The sequence below is a fragment of the Phyllobates terribilis genome, unplaced genomic scaffold (genome assembly GCF_046119375.1).
Source record: "Phyllobates terribilis strain yellow unplaced genomic scaffold, ASM4611937v1 Scaffold_11__3_contigs__length_659146591, whole genome shotgun sequence".
In the NCBI taxonomy this organism is placed as follows: Eukaryota; Metazoa; Chordata; class Amphibia; order Anura; family Dendrobatidae; genus Phyllobates; species Phyllobates terribilis.
In genome coordinates this window covers 129,231,476-129,244,039 of record NW_027362771.1, presented here as the reverse complement: position 1 = coordinate 129,244,039, position 12,564 = coordinate 129,231,476, and the positions used below count along the sequence as shown (strand labels likewise).

Here is a 12,564-nt window from a genome sequence, read left to right as displayed (position 1 = left end):
ACGTTGTCAATTCCGACGTATCCTCATTAGGGTCTTGTCACATTCCTATTAATGCTCAGTGACAGTGCACTCCCTCACCGGCTCTGATGAGAAATGACGGACCGGCACTATCAGAGCGCATTGTAAGGAGAAAGACATTTAGGATTAAAAGAAATGTTCGTTTCGGACCTTCACCTTTAAGTATTTTACAGCCCCAGAAGGCCATAGGTTATGCACTGCAATTAATGTAAAAGTAAAGCCATAGAGAAAAGTTTATATATTGTATAACTGTGACACAAGTGCTGACACCGCTGGCACGGGAGGTGAGTACAAGCGTTTTTATTTTATCGGGTCAAGCGTGGTGTTGTCCTAGTAGAGGACAACTTCTTTAAGGACTGGCATTCAGCAACACTGCCATTTGTATGCAAATCATTTATTAGAAAAAAGGAAACCAAACAATCTGAACAAACTGTGGACCCACCTGTTGGACACTTCTTAATGAGTGCTAACAATTAGCTGTGAGCACCAGTAGTTTGCCGAAACAAAATAAAGAATTAATTATATTTTGGATGTTCACAGTACATTTACTAGTATAGTGGATTAAACCATGCATGTCTTTAATACTGACAACACAAACCTTTAGACATTCACTGCTATTAAAAGGAGGGCACACAACACTAGAACCCAGAATCATGGCACCTAGAGCGGTCTTTGCGCACTCATACTTGGTGCAGTTAGAAATCCATGAATCGTCCACCTATAAGACAAATCAAAATAAGAATGTGAATTTTTTTTAGTTATTTAGCTAACATGGATTGTTACTTTGTTTACTATATAGGTAAGTGATGTACATTATACACTACATGTAAAAAAAAATTAATGTGTGTAATGTGACATAGTTGCTTTAAAGTGAATATCCAGATCTATACACTAGAGTTTAGTTAAAAATTAAATAATAATAATAAATGCTAAAAATCAAAAAGTATATTTTTAGTATATTAACATATAAATATATGGATAATGAATGGCACTGCATGGCATCCTTCACAGCCTCCATTTAATGTATATGTTGGAAGCTGTTCCTGGCATATGAGCTAAACGGAAAAAAAAAATATGTGGACATAGCAAACAGTGGATCTAAAAAGTCTACAAATCCCTGTTAAAATGTTAGGTATTTGTGGTGTAAAAAAATCACACCGAGAAGAATAATAATTTCAGAACTTTTTCCACTTTTTTTCAACCATATTTTACAATTATTCATTGAGAAACAAACTGAAATCCTTTTGAGGGGTAAAATAAAAATAAGAAAACTAAAATAATATTCATATACTATGTGCGCATGATCCGGAAACGCTGAGCGTCAGTGGGCGCATGACAGTTTGTGGCGTGCACACTATGCGCGCCTGTCTTCCTGCTCACCGCACTGACACTCATGGAGCATGTGTACATAGTACATGATGCTGGGATTTATTGTGCATGCCCCGAAAGCTGAGCGTCATTGCGCAAGTGGGGGCACTCCTGGGATATTGCGGTGACGTAGGGAGCAGTGACTGCAAGGAATGCTGATGGAATGGGGGGGGGGGGGAATTTCAAAACACAGTTTGTTGACCATGACTGAAAAGTTAGAGCTGCCCACCCCTATGACTGAATCCGAAGGTATGTGGGGAAATCAAAGTGTAAAAATTGATTTGTGCACTAAATACTGGGACATTTTTCTTGAGACAAACATGTTAGTGATGTATTGTGTATCACTAACAAGACATTAGGATCAGTTTAATAGCCATAAAAGACGTGACAGGTTCCTTTTAAACTCATATTAAATAGTAGTCAGTACACGGCGGCCAACATTAACCCCTTTCTGACATTTGTGGTAATAGTACGTCCTTGTGCCCTGGGCCTATTGGGCCAGGGATGTACTATTCCGCAGAATGCGATCGCGCCCGCACACAAGCGGTGCGGAGTGATCGCCGCCGGGTGTCAGCTGATTGTCACAGCTGACACCAGGTACTATGTGCCAGGAACGGTCCTGCACCGCTGCAGGCACATTAACCCTCGAAATGCTGCGATCAAATTCGATCGCAGTATTCCGGTGGCAAGGGGAGGTAAGCGCCGATACCTCCTCTCCGGCGTCCACGCTGTCTGTGCGGGGTCCCGGTGGTTGTCATGGTGACCCGATGTCGTCATGATGACATCTGGGTCACCAGACAGCAGGAAGTTAGGTAGATCGTGCACAATGCCCGGTCTAACTAACTTGTGTGCGCAGGGCTACAGCCTGCATAGCATAGAGATGCTGCTGCAGCATTTCTATGCTATGCAAGCTTTTTGGGTGAAAAAAATGAAAGTCCCATAGTGTAAAAGTTAAAAAAGTATCAGAAAGGGAAAAAAAATTGTAAAAATATTTAAAAAAAAATAAAAAAATAATCCCCAAAAAATAAAAATATATTGTACTCATGAATAGAGATGAGCGTTGTTCTACTCGAACTGTTCGCCAATCTCAAATTCGAGCTGTTTTGGGCGGTGTTCGAGCCGGTCGGCGAACACGAACAATTTGAGAAAAATTCGGCTGTTCGAGGTTATGTTCGATAACTGTTCGTGCACCAAAATCATAACTGGATTTTTTCTCAGTAATGATGAAAATTAATGTTAATACGCAGTTTGAGTGTACAGCGGGGCGGGGGGAGGGGCAGGGGATGGATCTCTGCAGGAACAATGAAGATCTCCATTTTTTTTTCTCTTTCCCGCATTTGCAGTGGGGAGGTGCAATCTGTCAGCCTATCAGCAGCGCACACACGGAGCGAAGTGCTTTTTTTCACACAAGCAAGGGCATGTGTGATTGGCAGTATATGTCACATGTCCTTGCCCTATAAGACCAAGCCATTTTCCCCGTCGCCACCATTTTCTCACTGCTGCAGCTGCGTGTTAGACGGCACCGCTGTTGCTGTGTGCGCTATACCTTGTTAATTTCAAGCCAATTTTCGCACAAATATACAGATAGCTTGGGAGTAGGGAATAGTTGTGATTGCAGTCCTTTTAAGGACTAGGTTACAGCATTTCCTACGACTTTTATCAGGCAGGTCTGTGCTCTTAAATAGATAGATTGTGGGAGTAAAGACTAATTGTAATTGGAGTCCTTTTCAGGACTAGGTTACATCAGTTCCTATCAGTTTTTGCCAGGCAGGTCTGTGCCAGTGCTGTGCAAGTTTTTTTCACAGCATTTGGCTGAATCTAGCAAAGCTAATCCTTTTTGGCCTATTGCAGAGTTTGTTAGTCAGTGGAGTAGCCTATCTGTGTTGCAAGATATACCACCTGTGTATAGAATACCAATTTTTTTACTGCACCTAGTGAAGTAAAATCTTTTGGGCATAGCATCATTCTATTAGTCCATCTATACTGACCTCCATCAGGTTGCAAACTGAATATAATTTTTTTCTGCATCTAGCTCTGAAAAAATATTTGGGCTTCTAGCAGTGTGTGGGACTTGGTCTATTAGTCCATCTATACTGACCTCCATCAGGTTGCAAATTAAAAATAATTTTTTTCTTCATTTAGCTCTGAAAAAATATTTGGGCTTCTAGCAGTGTGTGGGACTTGTTCTATTAGTCCTTCTATACTGACCTCCAGCAGGTTGCAAATTGAATATAATTTTTTTCTGCATCTAGCTCTGAAAAAATATTTGGGCTTCTAGCGGTGTGTGGGACTTGGTCTATTAGTCCATCTATACTGACCTCCATCAGGTTGCAAATTAAAAATAATTTTTTTCTGCATCTAGCTCTGAAAAAATATTTGGGCTTCTAGCAGTGTGTGGGACTTGGTCTATTAGTCCATCTATACTGACCTCCATCAGGTTGCAAATTAAAAATAATTGTTTTCTTCATTTATCTCTGAAAAAATATTTGGGCTTCTAGCAGCGTGTGGGACTTGTTCTATTAGTCCATCTATACTGACCACCATCAGGTTGCAAATTAAAAATAATTTTTTTCTGCATCTAGCTCTGAAAAAATATTTGGGCTTCTAGCAGTGTGTGGGACTTGGTCTATTAGTCCATCTATACTGACCTCCATCAGGTTGCAAATTAAAAATAATTTTTTTCTGCATCTAGCTCTGAAAAAATATTTGGGCTTCTAGCAGTGTGTGGGACTTGGTCTATTAGTCCATCTATACTGACCTCCATCAGGTTGCAAATTAAAAATAATTTTTTTCTTCATTTATCTCTGAAAAAATATTTGGGCTTCTAGCAGCGTGTGGGACTTGTTCTATTAGTCCATCTATACTGACCTCCATCAGGTTGCAAATTAAAAATAATTTTTTTCTGCATCTAGCTCTGAAAAAATATTTGGGCTTCTAGCAGTGTGTGGGACTTGGTCTATTAGTCCATCTATACTGACCTCCATCAGGTTGCAAATTAAAAATAATTTTTTTCTGCATCTAGCTCTGAAAAAATATTTGGGCTTCTAGCAGTGTGTGGGACTTGGTCTATTAGTCCATCTATACTGACCTCCATCAGGTTGCAAATTAAAAATAATTTTTTTCTGCATCTAACCCAGCCAATAGTTTTGGCCTAATACCACAGTTTGGCCACTCAGCTCTGCTCGGTTACCATCCATTGTTTTTTTGTGCAAACAACTCCAGAGTTGTGAATTAGTTAACCACCAAAATGAGTGGAAAAAGGCCTGCTGCTGGTGGAAAGGGGAATAGGCGTGTTGGGAAGGGGAAAAAAGGTTGTGTCCGTGGGGTAGGTGCAGAAGAAAGACCATCTTCCAGCCAAACTAAAATGTCTACTTCTTTTAGCGGACAATGTGATAAGATCCCTTTCTTACGGCCACGCCAATCGCTACAAATTCCAGATGAGGCACAAAAACAGCAGGTGCTTCAACGGATATCAAGTGCTCCTTTAAGTGGGCTCTCCTCCACATCAACTTCAACATCACAAATACTCCAGTCCTCAAAGGTGTCACCCAAATCGCACTTGCTTCCTCACAGCTCCCAAATCTCCAGCTGCCCGTCTGAGTATGAGGTAGAACAGATGGTTGAGTCTGCAGAGCTGTTTACTCATACTATAGCCTGGGAATCAGAGGTCGACTCCAGCGCTTCTGTGAATCCAGACGAGGAAATGATCTGCACTGATGCCCAGAATCTTTATGAGTCGGATCCAGGACCAGACGCAGAAGGTTCTGACCATAATGTAGACCCTCATTCCCAAACTGTAACTCCTGTTGGTGGAGACAATGAGGAAGACGATGATAAGACTCAAATACCTGATTGGAGCGACAACTTTAGTTTTTTGTCAGGGCAGGAACAGGTTGGCTCTGAGGACGACGGGTGTGATAACGCACAGGGTGATGATGATGAGGTCGGAGATCCCACTTACTGTCAACCCACAGTCAGCCAAGAGATGAGGTCAGCAGAGGAGGTGGAGGAAGATGCTAGTGACGACGAGGTCAGGTTGCGCCTTCCTGGACAGAGACGTAGTACTGGAAGCACGTCAACAACTGCATCCTCAAACACAACTCTGCCTCTCACCACAAGTCGTGGTGGCTCTTCAGGTCGCATGGGTGCTAAGCCTTGCATAGCCTGGGCATTTTTTCAGATCGATAAAGATGACCCAACTCGTGTTATCTGTAACATTTGTCAGCAAAAGCTAAGTAGAGGCCAAAAAATACATAGTTTGAGTACTTCATGCATGAACCGGCACATGGACATGAAGCATAAGTTGCAGTGGGAAGCTCAGTGTGCTACAATGCGGTCTAGCCGGCCGGGCCAACCACCGTCTGCCATATCTTGTGCATCCGCGGCCTCTTCATCCTCTGTGACTGGGGGGACAGCAGTCACACCTGTTTTGGGGCGCAGACCTGCCACCTCTTTACCCGCAACAGCCAGCGTGATTGGCAGGTCATCATTTTCTTTGGAGGTGGTAACACCAGCTGGTCTTGAGCGCTGTCCGACATCGATAGCACCACCTTTGGATCAAGGCAACCTAACATGTCCGCCTGCATCTTCCTCACAGACCGGCAGTTTGCCGGGGACACCCTTATCAACCCCGTCTAAGCACAATAGCCAGCCCTCGGTCCCTCAGATGTGGACAAGTAAAAGACCATTTCCTCCTAGCCATGAGAAAGCTAAGAGGTTGAATTTCACCATCTGCAAGCTCTTGGCTACAGAAATGCTGCCTTTCCGCCTGGTGGACACAGAGGATTTTCGAGACCTTATGTCCGTCGCAGTGCCCCAGTACCAGATGCCCAGTCGGCACTACTTCTCAAAGAAAGGTGTGCCTGCGCTCCACCAGCATGTCGCACACAACATCACCGCTTCTTTGAGAAACTCTGTGTGTGACAGGGTGCATTTCACCACAGACACTTGGACGAGTAGGCATGGACAGGGGCGTTACATGTCGCTGACTGGGCACTGGGTAACTATGGTGACAGCAGGACAAGGGGCTGCTGTCCAAGTCTTGCCGTCCCCACGAGTTGTGCGTCAATCCTCTTTATGTCATTTTTCCTCCACTGCTTCTGCCTCCTCAACCTCCTCTCGGTCTTCCACCTGCACCCAAAGCCTGTCTGGTCATGCCACAAGCTTTCTAACTGCGCAGAAGGGATCCTGCACACCTCCTTACTATGCTGGCAGTAGGGCTCAACGTCATCAGGCGGTTTTTACATTGAAATGTCTGGGAAATGTGAGTCACACAGCTGAGGAGTTGTGGTCAGCTCTGGAGAACCAATTTCATGAATGGTTGTCTCCACTGGACCTGAAACCAGGGAAGGCCGTGTGCGACAATGCTGCAAACCTGGGTGCGGCCCTTCGCCGGGGCAATGTCACACACGTGCCTTGTATGGCTCACGTGTTGAACCTGGTTGTCCAGCAATTTTTAGCCCACTATCCCAGACTAGATGGCCTTCTGCAGAGGGCACGGTCGCTGTGTGCTCACTTCCGCCGTTCGCATCCCGCAGCTCAGCGACTTACATCTCTACAGAAGTCGTTGGGCCTGCCACTTCACCGGCTAAAATGCGATGTGCCTACCCGGTGGAATTCAACTCTGCACATGTTGCAGCGACTGTGGCAGCACCGACAAGCCCTGGTGCAATACGTTCTGACGTATAGCCTGGGCCAACGAGATTCAGAGGTGGGGCAAATCACGCTGGAGGAGTGGTCTCAGATCAGGGACCTATGCACCCTTCTGCACAGTTTTGAAATGGCGACGAAGATGTTTAGTGCTGACGATGCCATTATCACCATGACTATTCCGGTGATTTACATGCTGGAGCACATGTTAAACAGAATTCGGAGTCAGGTGGTGGCACAAGAGGAGGTGGAGGAAGTAGAGGAGGAGGAGTTGTATGCGGAAGGGCTAACATCTGCAAGGTCCAGACGGTCGGCAGCACCAGGGCGGCAGGCATGTGAGGGTTGGGGAGATGATTTTACCAGGGCGCATGGTAGCAGCCAAACTAGTGAGGAAGGTGCAGGAGCCCAGGAAGAAGTGGAGGATGAACTGATGGAAGACTCATCAGATGAGGGAGACCTTGATCACATTTCTGTTGTGCGAGGTTGGGGGGAGAGGACAGAGGAAGGAAGCATGATTGTTACCTCGCCACCAACACAACAGGGACTTGGTGCTCCTGGATGCGCAACACACATGAGTGCCTTCTTGCTGCACTACCTGCAACATGACCCTCGAATTGTGAGAATTAGAAATAATCCTGACTACTGGGTTGCCACACTGTTAGATCCCCGGTACAAAAGTAAATTTGCAGAAATTATTCCTGCCATAGAAAGGGATGCACGCATGCAGGAGTATCAGCAGAGACTGTTGCAGAATCTTACATGTGCTTTTCCACAAAATACCAGTGGTGCACGTAGTGAATCTCACAGTTCCAACTTGCCAACCGTGGTCTGTATGGAATTGTTCAATAAAGGGCCCAAAATTAAGATAACATAGATGGGAGAGGTCTCTATGAATAGGAATTCCTAAGTATTTGATACCCTGTGAGGGCCAGGCAAAGGGAAAGTTGGACTGGATGGAATCCTATATGGATTTAGGGAGGGAGACATCGAGGGCCTCAGACTTCGCTGCATTGATTTTAAAATTTTACCATGTAACAAAGTGATCTATTTCAGCCATAACCCTGTACTCGGTGCCTCCCACCTCAATCCACCTAATATTGGGGTTATGGCGAATTGATGAGAGCAGGTGCTCCGTCACTAGGATGTATAAGAGAGGGGACAGAGGACATCCCTGCCTTGTCCCATTGGTGATTGTGAAAGGTGATGAAAATGTTCTGACGCACCTCCTGGGCCTTGGGACACCCGGAGCCGGACCCTTTTTGGTGGATGCTGGTGGTTGTAGTCTTCGTGGCGGCGATCCGGTTCCGTGGCTCAGGGCGGTCAAACCAGTGGCGGAACTATTTATGTGGTTTTGATGTTTAAATGTCCGACTACGCCACCCGTGGATTGCGGTCAGAGTGAACCGCCGCTACAGGGCAGACCGCTAAGGCTGGTGTTGTGGGTGCAGCAGAGCGTAGCATAACTCCCCACGGGAGGAGTATAGCCTCAGGGCAGTGTATGCGGAGGATGGGGGTGATGGTGCAGGGCAGCAGCAGTAACGACACGGAGTCAGTGATGCAGTTCAGGGCCTTTACTCACAGTTCTTATTATACAGACCACGTCTGCAGGTAACGGCTGCCCACGTCGTACTGTGCTCACCAGGTGAGGGGCTCAGACAACTCCCAGATAACTTTGGAGCGCTTCACAGGACCCCCTTTGTGTGTCCTTTGTCTGGCCTTTCTTACCAACACTTCTGTCCGGCTGCCTCGGGCCTCCTCTTGGTAAACTTGGCGCCAGTTTCCCTGACCCTATGTGGTGCCTTCCTAGCGGGTGGAGCAAGGGGCTGTGCCACATAAAATGTCAGAGCCTCCGGTTTCTAGCTGAGGGTCGTTTCCTGCCTCCACTAGTTCGGGGACCGGTCTCCCCCTTTGGCCTGACCCCTCCACGCAGGTGGATTCGGGCGTGCGGTGGCGACTCGCCCGTCCGCACTCCTGGGATCCCTTCATTCCTCGTTCCTGGAGCCTTCTCCGCTCCTCTTCCTTCCTTCTCCCTCTTGCAGGCCTGGGCCTCTGTTACTAGGCCCGCCTCCGGAGCAGAGCTCATGCAGAGCCTCTGCTCCCTGCCACTTCTGCTCAGACTTCTCTGCACTGAACTAAGATGGTGCCCACCTTTTATACTCCCTTCTCAATGCACCCAGGAACTGCTGTTAGAACCTTGCTGTTAGGTTTTTTTTCCTTTGCTGGTCACATGACCTTGTTGGCCTATTTAATCCTGCTCCGCCCTTCTGGCTTTGCTGGACTTCATTGTATATCTACTTTCTAGCTAGCCTGTGCTCTGTATCTAACTCTGTTAGTTTGCTTGGTCTACGGACCTCTATGTTCTATCTATTTTGTTTGTTCGTCTGTCTGCTACTATTTCTGTTAGGAGGTGTCCCATATTCCTCCCAGTCCTTAGTACTTGTAGGGATTCCCTCCTCACATCTATAGGTCTCCGTACAGACTAGATTAGGACTTTAGCAGGTCTGATCGCAGGATCAGGTTCCCTGTTACATCGTAGGGATTCAGCTGAGTCTTATAGTAGGGACAGATCTCCTCTCTTTCCTTAGCTTTGGTAGCAGAACATAACAGTAAGTCCAGCCTGCAAATTCTCTAAGGAAAGATTTTTTTTTTTTTTTTTTTTTTTTTGTTCCATCATGGTGTCGGTTCAGGATTTGGCTAAACACCTGCAGGGACTCTCTCTGGAAGTGGCCGAGCTCCGTCAGCACGTGAGTAACTGTCCTGGAGCATATTTCTTGGAGCCTAAGGTATGTTTGCCGGATTTATTTTTTGGTGAACATCGAGAATTTTTTTCATTTAAAAATGCTTGCTTATTGTATTTTCGTTTGAGACCCAAGTCCTCTGGGGATGAATCCCAGCGCGTAGGGTTCATAATGTCACTTTTGCGCAAAGAGCCTCAGGAGTGGGCCTTTTCTTTGCAACCTAGTGATACATGCTTCAGATCAGTGGATAGTTTTTTTTCTGCTTTAGGACTATTATATGATGATCCTGACCGTGTGGCATCAGCTGAGACTGAGTTGAGACGTTTAAAACAAGGATCAGGTAATGTCGAAAAATATTGTACTCATTTTCGTCGTTGGTCCACTCAAACAGGGTGGAACGATTCTGCTCTGAAAAGTCTATTTCTTGCTGGGCTCAGTGAAAGGGTTAAAGACCTGCTAATTGCTTATCCTACACCTGAGGATTTGCAACAGGCTATGCAATTAGCTATACGGGTGGATAGAAGACTGCGTGCTAGGGTTAATGAGAGCAAATCCTCTGCTATGTCAGTTTCTGGTTATGATAATGTGTGTACTAACAGTGGTGAACCGATGGAGATTGGATCGGTGGCACCTCGCTCTCAAGAAAAAGACCGTCGTTTTTCAGAAGGCTTGTGTTTCTATTGCGGAAAATCTGGTCATTTGATTAAAGGCTGTGAGCTTCGTATGAAGAAAGAAAAAAAAATGGTCAGTCACGCCCGTATTGCCTGTTTAAATTCCAAGGGTATATTTTTAGCTGCTTCCACGATTGCTCAGGAAAAATTAATGGAATTTCGGGTGTTTGTTGATTGCGGGTCTACACTGAATGTAATTGATGGGGGATTCGTGGAAAAACTCAATTTAAAACCTGAACCTTTATCATCCCCCATTGCTGTGGTTTCTGTGGATGGCTCCCCTTTGAAGAATATTACTCTCAAGGTCAGTGAATTTCCTCTCACTATTAATGGTGTTCACCATGAGAAATTGGATTTGGTAGTGTTGAATAACTTGCCTTCTCCAGTAATATTGGGTTTGCCCTGGTTACAATTTCACAATCCTGTACTGGATTGGTCTACCAGTGAAATTAAATCCTGGAGCCATAAATGTTATGACAAGTGTTGTAACGGGCATATTGCAGCTGTGGATAGGGGAGAATTGCCTGTTCCTATTCAGGATTTTTGGAGAGTTTTTTCTGAGAAGGAATCGCAGGTTTTGCCTCCCCATAGAGACTATGATTGTTCTATTGAATTTGTCCCTGGAGCGACTCTTCCTAAAAGTCGTTTATTTAACCTTACCATTCCTGAGAGGAAGGCTTTGGAGGAATACATACAGACAAGTTTGGCCGCCGGTCACATTAGGCCCTCTAAGTCTCCTGTGGCGGTTGGATTTTTTTTTGTAAAAAAAAAGGACGGCGGTTTACGTCCTTGTCTGGATTTTCGTGAGATTAACAAAATTACGGTACGCAATCCTTACCCACTGCCATTGATTCCTGATCTGTTTAACCAGTTATTGGGGGCCAAGTGGTTCTCTAAAATTGACCTTAAGGGGGCATACAATCTGTTGCGCATGAAGGAGGGTGATGAATGGAAGACTGCTTTTAACACTCCTGTGGGTCATTTTGAGAATCTGGTTATGCCTTTTGGTCTTACTAATGCTCCTGCATTTTTTCAGAATCTGATTAATGACATCCTTAGACCTTTGATCGGTAAAAATGTGGTTGTGTATTTGGATGACATTTTGATTTATTCGCCAGATCTGGAGTCTCATTGGCGGAGCGTGCGTGAGGTATTACAGTTATTAATGGACAATTCGCTTTTTGCTAAGCTGGAGAAATGCGAGTTCGCTGTACAGAGAATTAGTTTTTTGGGCTACATTATCTCCAGCAAAGGTTTTGAGATGGATCCGGTTAAGGTTCAGGCTGTGCAGGAATGGCCTAGGCCTATTGGTTTGAAATCGATACAGAGGTTTTTGGGTTTCGCCAATTACTACAGAAAATTCATAAAAAATTTTTCTAGTATTGTCAAACCTCTGACTGATCTCACCAGGAAAGGTGCTGATGCGGTTCAGTGGTCTTCTGAGGCCATTGAAGCTTTTGTGTATCTCAAGGAGAGGTTCACCTCTGCTCCCATCCTTATGCAGCCTGATGTTACTAGGCCGTTTTTGGTTGAGGTTGATGCTTCCTCTGTGGGGGTTGGCGCAGTATTGTCTCAGGATAACGGGGATGGATTACATCCCTGTGCCTTTTTTTCAAAAAAATTTTCGGAGACTGAACTGAATTACGATATTGGTAATCGGGAATTATTGGCTATTAAACTCGCATTTGAACACTGGCGCCACTTCTTGGAAGGTGCGGAATTTCCCGTTCAGGTTCTTACGGATCATAAAAATCTGATATATCTTGATGCTGCCAAGCGCCTGAATGCCCGTCAGGCTAGGTGGGCACTGTTTTTCTCGCGGTTTAATTTCTCCGTTACTTACATCCCTGGTACTAAGAATGTTAAGGCGGATGCCTTGTCTCGCAGTTTTTCTCCCATAGTCGGTGCTGAGAAAGAGGAAAACATTTTACAAGAAGGTGTTGTGATAGCTGCTTTAGACTCCGTTTTGGAAGATGAGATTCTTAAAGCTCAGGAGAATGCCCCATCTAACACTCCTCATGGGAGGTTGTTTGTGCCTGGGACCTTTAGGAGAGATTTGTTTGTTGAGTGTCACGAATCTCGGTTGGCAGGTCATCCCGGAATCTCTGAGACCAAGAGACT

General features: G+C 45.3%; 1 protein-coding gene across 1 annotated transcript in view; it reads right to left on the bottom strand.

Annotated features, from left to right (window-relative positions):
* Positions 1-12,564, bottom strand: part of OTOGL (otogelin like) — a 346,660-nt gene that overhangs the window by 45,536 nt on the left and 288,560 nt on the right. The window contains exon 54 of the mRNA XM_073651595.1: positions 617-736. Coding sequence (XP_073507696.1) covers positions 617-736 — 120 coding nt within the window. The remainder of the gene's footprint in view (positions 1-616; positions 737-12,564) is intronic.